At 45.6% G+C, this 8,200-nt stretch overlaps 1 protein-coding gene across 1 annotated transcript; it reads left to right on the top strand.

Annotated features, from left to right (window-relative positions):
- Positions 1-3,228: 3,228 nt before the first annotated feature.
- On the top strand, positions 3,229-4,511 carry LOC111406705. The gene is made up of 3 exons (XM_023036085.1): positions 3,229-3,768; positions 3,891-4,190; positions 4,305-4,511. The coding sequence occupies exons 1-3, from the start codon at positions 3,229-3,231 to the stop codon at positions 4,509-4,511; spliced, it is 1,047 nt and encodes a 348-aa protein (XP_022891853.1).
- The last annotated feature ends 3,689 nt before the right edge of the window (positions 4,512-8,200 follow it).

Raw genomic sequence — 8,200 nt, 5'->3', positions numbered from 1 at the left:
GGGAATGAAACCCAAACAGGGACAATAGGAGTCTCATGCTTAGGATTAAAGCTAGGCGTCCACTTAAAAACGCGCATGAGACAACCATCGATGTACCAAGAGGGCTTGAGAAATAGGCGTGAGTAATCATCCTCATGTGCCAAGTGTATTAGAATATGAGTCGCATCAATAAGTCCAATCATATAATCACCACAAAAACCAAATTTTTGAAAGTTGTCACGTACCTTAATCATGGAGGGCTTGCGACGTGAGAATTTGCCAACAAGAGTAAATTTATACGGTTCAGAAAGAAAGTCCTCTTCTTCCTCGGTAAAGGCAACTGCCGGCTCTCCCATATGCATGAAAGGTTCCTTAGAGGTGAACCTGTGGTCATTGGAGTCCGGTGGGGCTTGCAAAACCTGTGCAAAAGACTTCCGTTGGCTGCGCTCAGCTTGAGAGACTACAGATTTACCGAAAAGTGCAACCGCATATGACTTCCTAGCTTGATTAATTACTGTAGGGACCTCCCGTGGTAAATCCGATGATGGAATTGGGTCCGTAACAAAATTCCCCACATTCTGCTAAAGTGTCACCGGCGCTTGACCAGCACGCGCCGGCCGTTGACCGGACGGATTCCGACGGCAATTTTCCAACGGTTTCAGAAAATTATAATTTTTCACAGGTAGATGCGGAATTTCATGCTGATCATCACGGTATGTTCTGTTTTTCGAAACGAGTTCAGGATTGGCCGGAATCTGCGATTTTCCGAGCGACTGGCCGTAACTTGCGATAGCTGGTGAGAGCGCGTCCGGCATTGGAATTTGATGATTTTTCAGTCGAAGGTTCGCCTCAACATGGGTAATCGGATGGTCCAGAGCGTGTCCCTGTTTGAGCTCTGTGGAAGATTTAATTGAAAAATCAGTTTTCGGCCCCTCGGGATTCGATATGTTAATTTCGGGCGATTCGGACAAAATCTCTACCACCCCCAGGGTTTTCGGCCCTTCTGGAATCATTGGTGATGGTCCCAGACCCTGATTCAATGCGTAAGGTGGAGTTTTGACAACATTGGGATTCGTGCCATCAACAAAATCAAAATATTACAATTTTGGAAGCGATTGGATTGAATTCTAATAAGAACAATGATGGCACGTTTCCCAATGTCACCAAAACTTCATCTTCTGTAGTGATTCAGCATCTAGGACCCTCACCAATGATTCCAGAAGGGGCGAAAACCCTGGGGTGGTGCAGATTGCATCTGAATCGCCCGAAATTGACAGACCGAATCCCGAGGGGCCGATTTCTAATTTTTCAATTAAACCCTCTACGGAGCTCCGACAGATACACGCGCCATGTCATCTGATTACCCATGAGAAGGAGACCTTTCGTCTGAAAAATGGTCCAATTCCGACATCGGACGCGCCCTCACCGGCGATCGCAAGTTACGGCCAGTCGCTCGGAAAATCGCAGATTCCGGCCAATCCTGAACTCGTTTCGAAAAACGGAACATACTGTGATGATCAGCATGAAATTCCGCATCTACCTGTGAAAAATCATAATTTTTTGACACCGTTGGAAAATCGCCGCCGGAATCTAGCCGGTCAACGGCCGGCGCGTGGTGGTCACGGGCCGGTGACACTTCACCAGAATGTGGGGAATTTTATTACGGACCCAATTTTATCATCGGATTTGCCACGAGAGGTCCCTACAGTAATTAATCAAGCTAGGAAGTCATACGCGGCTGCACTTTCCAGTAAATCTGTAGTCTCTCAAGCTGAGCGCAGCCAACGGAAGTCTTTTGCACAAGTTTTGCAAGCCCCACCGGACTCCAATGACCATAGGTTCGCTTCTAAGGAGCCTTTCATGCATATGGGAGAGCCGGCAGTTGCCTTTACCGGAAGAAGAGGACTTTCTTTCTGAACCGTATAAATTTACTCTTGTTGGCAAATTCTCACGTCGCAAGCCCTCCATGATTAAGGTACGTGATAGCTTTCAAAAATTTGGTTTTTGTGGTGATTATATGATTGGACTTATTGATGTGACTCATATTCTAATACACTTGGCACATGAGGATGATTACTCACGCCTATTTCTTAAGCCCTCTTGGTACATCGATGGTTGTCTCATGCACGTTTTTAAGTGGACACCCAACTTTAATCCTCAGCATGAGACTCCTATTGTCCCTGTTTGGGTTTCATTCCCATTATTGCCCATTCACTTCCGGGCAAAGAGTAGTTTGTTCGCCCTAGCTAAGGCCGTTGGACTCCCATTACGTATTGATGAGGCCACTTCAGATTTACGACGGCCTAGTGAGGCACGGGTATGCATTGAGGTTAGTCTGGAGTATAAGCTTCCAGATAGGATTTGGATTCAGCACAAAAAGTGCGGAGGATATTGGCAAGCAGTTGTGCATGAGAAGAAGCCTGATTACTGTTTTCAGTGCAGACATTTTGGTCATACTGAGAAGCATTGCCGCCCTGCACGACCACCTGCTCCAACTGTTGACCCTATTCCTAAGCCTACGATAGAGATGGCAAAGGATAAAGGTAAAGGAAAGGAGGTCGCTATTGAGCCTCCTAAGAGGTGGATACCAGTTCAGAGAAATCAGAAGAGACAGCACAATGCTAGCACATCTGAAGTTCAGATTCCGCTTTCTGTGTCCACTGTCATCACATCAGTCCCATTACCTACTGGCACTAGCTCACATGCTCATACCCAGCCATCTGTTCCTTCAGTTGCTCCTCCCGTTCCTACAGCCTTACCAGTTATCAGTGCTACAGATCCAGCTACATCTATCACTCCTTCAGCTCCTGCTCAGGTTATCAATCCACCTATTATTCCATTTTATGATCCTATGTTGGATGAGATCTTGAAGAGGCCACACACACAGAATTTTTCGGCGAACACAGTCAGCAGAGCTTCTTACATTCCAGGCCCGACACTGGGTAGGGCTCAGGCACCTCTTTCCACTCCTTCTCCTCCTGTTTGTCATCAGAATGTGGAGGCATCTATTCCATCTTTGCAGTCAGCGCATTCAGATACAGAGGGCTCATCTCAGATTGAGGTTCACTAGCAGGGACCTTTTCGAAGATCTTCTTCTGATGACTTGGTGGGTTTGGATGAGAGGACAGAGGATGATGGATTTATCCCAGTTGTTCGGAAGAGACACCCACGGGCTACTCATACTCCACATCCAAGCAGAAGGATCACTCGGAGTCAGTCACATGATACCTCCTCACATTCTCCTTCCCTATGAGTGCCATCATTTGGAATGCGAGAGGTGTAGCTAGTGTAGCTACTCGTCGGCGCCTGAAGAAACTTATACAGCTTCATCAGGCTTATCTTGTAGTTATATTGGAGCTTTTTGTTCTGCAGCAGAATTTTGCATATACACGACGCTATCTGCGCTTCGATAGGGGAGCTCAGAATGAATCGAATAGGATTTGGTTTTTCTGGAAATCGAGGACTAATGTTACTGTTATTGTTGATCATCCTCAGTTTCTTCATGTTAGAGTTGAGGATTTCAGGCTAGCGCGTCCTATCTATTTGACTCCAGTCTATGCATCATGCGATGCTACTATCAGGAGAGATTTGTGGGCAGGTCTTCACCACATCTCCCTCGATATGGACGATCCTTGGCTAGTTGGGGGAGACTTTAATGTTATTACACATGATGGAGAGCGCACTGGTCATAATACCCGTGATCGTGGCACTACTGCTTTCTCTGATATGATGTTAGACTATGGTTTAGAGGTGCGGGTTTCATTGGAAACCGATAAACTTGGACCAATGGTCGGGTCAGAAAGAGATTGGATAGGGTACTTATTAATTCTACAGCTGCAGGTTTTTGTCGACAGCTTACAGTGAGACACTTGAATCGGACTTCATCTGATCACTCTCCTTTACTACTACAGTGGGTTTCTGATGATGATTTGGGGCCTAGACCATTCAGATTCCTCAATGTTTGGACCAAGCACAATGACCTTTTAGCCTTTGTCTCCCAGAAGTGGTCGCTCCCTACTCATCTTACGGGGATGACCGCTCTTTGGGAAAAGTTCTTCAGGCTGAAACAGGGTCTGCGCTGGTGGAACCGACATGTATTTGGAGATATTTTTCAGCGGGTGCGCGATGCTGAGGTTGGGATTGATGAGGTTGAGATAATATATGATAGAGATCCCACACCGGAGCACCGCAACTTACTACATCATGCCCAGGCAGTTTTGAACCGGACCTTATCTATTGAGGAGGGCTTTTGAAAGCAAAAGGCCGGTTCACGTTGGGTATGTGAAGGTGACCACAATACTCGATATTTTCATGCTATGGTTCAGGGGCGCAGGATCAAATCGCGTATCTGGTCTATCAAGACACAGGCGGGGGAAGTTTTATCTACTCCGACTGATATTCAGACTTCGGTTATTGCATTCTACCAGGATCTCTTATCTGCTCCTCCACGGCCCTTGGATCATATCCATTCTAATGTAATTCCCAGGCTCTTGACGGTGGACGATAATTTGGCACTAAACCGCCCCCCTTGATGCATGAGGTACGGGAGGCGGTTTTCAGTATTGATGCTGACAGTGTCGCCGACCCAGATGGCTTCTCATCTCTATTTTTTCAGCATTGTTGGGATATTATTCAGGAGGATGTTTACAGGACAATATTGGATTTCTTTGATGGAGGTCATCTTCCACGGGGTTTTGCTGCTACTTCTATTGTCTTGCTCCCTAAAAAGGATGGTGCTTGCAGATGGACTGACTTCAGACCTATCAGCTTATGCACTGTGTTCAATAAGATTATTACAAAGCTTTTGAACACTCGGTTAAGTACTTTGCTACCGCGCATTATCTCCCCTCCACAGAGTGGTTTCATACCAGGTCGTTTGATTGGAGACAATGTTTTACTGGCTCAGGAGCTTCTTTACACTTTGGATGATAGAATGCGAGGGGGTAACACTATGCTGAAGTTAGACATGGCTAAAGCATATGATCGCATGGATTGGGGTTTCATTTATTCTGTGTTGGAGGCTTTTGGATTTGATCGGATATGGATTGATAGGATTAGACGATGTATTTCGGAGTGCCGTTTTTCTGTATTTCTAAATGGCCGTCCATATGGTTTCTTTACTTCCTCACGAGGACTCAGACAGGGTGATCATATCTCTCCATCCTTATTCATCATAGCGGCAGACTACTTCTCACGCCTGCTCACTCAGAGGTTTCAGGAGTATCCCAGTATGTGCTATCGACACGGAGGTAGTACTCTTGTTTCCCATCTCTCATTTGTTGATGATATGATCATTTTTGCCAACGGTCAGAAACAGTCGATCGGGAGGGTCCTAGATTGCTTGGAGCACTACGAAGGGGTTTCTGGCCAGTTGGTCAATAGAGACAAGAGTGGTCTTATACTATCCAAACGGGCATCCACTAGTCAGATCAGACGATTGGAGAATTTGACTGGGTTTAGACATCAGCAGCAGCCTTTTACTTGGGAGTACCACTATTCAAGGAGACTAAGAGGAGCTTTCTTTATGACGACCTTACCCAGAAGGTCAGGGGCAGGATCTCAGGTTGGGCTTCACGATTATTATCACCTGGGGGTCGTATTACCTTACTGAGGTCAGTACTCTCCTCCATACCATTGCATCTTCTTTAGATTATGCAACCGCCCAAGGTAGTACTGAAGAAGCTTGAGAGCATCTTTGCCCGATTTCTATGGGATTCTAAGGATCAAGTTCGACGCCTACATTGGAGGAGTTGGAAGGAGATTTGCCTTCCAACAGATGAGGGAGGCCTCGGCTTCAGGAGATTACAAGATGTGGTGGACACCTTCTCCATGAAGCTCTGGTGGTTGTTTCGATCGCAGAGATCACTTTGGGCTCAGTTTTTACTGGGCAAGTATTGTGTTGGATCAGAAGTTGAAGTCTTTGAAAAGGGATTTAAAGAAATGGAATGAGGAAGTTGTGGGCAATGTGAACTGTCGTAAAATTCAGTGCCTTTCGGAGATAGATGAGTTGGATAGGTGGGAGGAGCATCGAAGGTTGGATGGGGAGGAGAAGGATAAACGTAGAGCATTAAGGGAAGAACTGGAGCGGTTGGTGGAGATGGAGGAGATTGCTTGGCGTCAGAAATCTAGGGTCAATTGGTTGAAAGAAGGAGATAAATGTACTAAATTTTTTCACAGGATCGCAAATTCTAATAGGCGTAAAAATTCTATCACAGTGTTGGAAGTGGATGGGATAACTTATGAAGAACCACTCAAAATTGGAAGTCAACTGGTGAACTTCTATCAGAATCTATATCGGGAGCAGTTTGAGTGGAGGCCAGAGTTGGAAGGATTGGATTTTTCTACAATCACAGAGGATGATGCCAATTGGGTAGAGCGACCTTTTGAGGAGGATGAAATCAAGGAGGTAGTGTTTAGCATGAACAAGGATAAGGCCCCTGGACCGGATGGTTTCTCGTTCTCATTTTACAAGGCTTGTTGGGAGGTGGTGCGATCAGAAATCTTGGATGTGTTTACATATTTTTTTGAACGTGGCAGATTCCAAAAAAGTTCTAATGCTACATTTGTTGTGCTTATCCCTAAAAAATCGGGGGCGACCGACATTAAGGACTTTCGCCCTATTAGCCTTGTCTGTGGGATGTATAAGATTATTGCGAAAGCGCTGGCGAATAGATTAAAGGAGGTGCTCGAAAAAGTAGTGTCCAAGTTTCAGAATGCTTTCGTAAAAGGTCGCCAGATTTTGGACTCTGTGCTTATAGCGAATGAATGCATTGATTCAAGATTGCGTTTGGGAATTCCCGGGATGCTATGTAAGCTCGATATTCAGAAGGCATATGATCATGTGAACTGGGGGTTCCTTTTGTATATGCTTAGGAGGTGCGGCTTTGGGGATAAGTGGTGTAAATGGATTCAGTTCTGTATTTCTACTGTTTCGTTCTCAGTTATGGTCAACGGATCGCCGGAGGGTTATTTTCGGAGCAGTAGAGGTTTGCGGCAAGGAGATCCACTATCCCCATTGCTATTTGTTATTGTTATGGAGGCTTTCAGTAGGATGTTTGAAAGAGCTGTGGGAGAGGGTTTGGTAAGGGGCTTTATGGTTGGCCAATTGCTGGTGTCTCATTTGCTATTTGCAGATGACACGTTGATCTTATGCGATGCGGATGATGAACAATTCAGGAACCTGCGTCGTTTGCTCCTATGTTTTGAAGCGGTGTCTGGATTAAAAATCAATTTGGGGAAATCTGAGATTATTCCAGTAGGGGAGGTCCCTAACGTGGAGGAGTTGGCTAGTATATTAGGATGTAGGGTTGCACAATTGCCCATGTCATATTTAGGGCTCCCGCTAGGGGCACGGTTTAAAAGTACACATATTTGGAATGGTATTATGGAAAGAATGGAGAGGAGGTTAGCAGGGTGGAAGCGTATGTATCTTTCTAAGGGAGGCCGACTTACTCTTATTAAATCCACTCTCTCGAATCTTCCCACTTACTTTTTGTCATGGTTTCCTATTCCGGTTGCAGTGGCAAATAGATTAGAGAGATTTCAAAGAGAATTCTTGTGGGCAGGGCTAGGGGAGGAGAGGAAAATGCATTTGGTTAATTGGGGTACTGTCTGTTTGCCTATGAGGATGGGGGGCTTGGAGTGAGGAGCCTTGTTTTGTTTAATAAGGCTCTATTGGGCAAGTGGTTGTGGCGATTTGGAGTGGAGAGGGAGAGCTTTTGGAGAGAAATCATTGGGGCAAAGTATGGTGTGATGGAGGGGGGTTGGTGTACGGTTGAGGGTCGTGGCTCCTATGGGGTGAGCTTGTGGAGGTATATCCGACGGGGATGGAGTGATTTTAGCGACAATCTGAATTTTGTCGTAGGAAATGGCACTGATATTAGATTTTGGCATGATAGTTGGTGTGGCGATCAACCGTTAAAGGAGGGATTTCCTTCATTATACCGCATTGCGTTAGAGCCTGCTGCTATGGTGGGTGATGTATTAGACATTCATAATGGGGGCTTTAGTTGGAATATTACTTTTAAAAGGGGCTTACAGGATTGGGAATTGAAAGATTATTCGTTGCTTCTTACTGCCTTGCATGAGATACAAATTCGGGTAGTAGAGGGTGATTGCAGCAGGTGGAGGTCGACTCAAGACGGTATTTTTTCAGTCCGCTCATACTTTCAATCCCTTTTGGGATTTGTGGAAAGTTCATTACCTTGGAAGATGGTTTGGC

This window comes from Olea europaea, chromosome 12 (assembly GCF_002742605.1).
Source record: "Olea europaea var. sylvestris chromosome 12, O_europaea_v1, whole genome shotgun sequence".
In the NCBI taxonomy this organism is placed as follows: Eukaryota; Viridiplantae; Streptophyta; class Magnoliopsida; order Lamiales; family Oleaceae; genus Olea; species Olea europaea.
The sequence above is the reverse complement of the archived record's forward strand: the minus strand, read 5'-3'. Positions and strand labels throughout refer to the sequence as shown.

What these genes read in the sequence shown, in the direction of transcription:
- LOC111406705 (XM_023036085.1), top strand. Translation starts at nt 3,229, where the DNA reads ATGAGTGCCATCATTTGGAATGCGAGAGGTGTAGCTAGTGTAGCTACT. An exon ending in CCGATAAACTTGGACCAATG is followed by an intron (nt 3,769 to 3,890) that starts GTCGGGTCAGAA and finishes TTACTACTACAG; the next exon opens with TGGGTTTCTGATGATGATTT. An exon ending in ACTTACTACATCATGCCCAG is followed by an intron (nt 4,191 to 4,304) that starts GCAGTTTTGAAC and finishes GCTATGGTTCAG; the next exon opens with GGGCGCAGGATCAAATCGCG.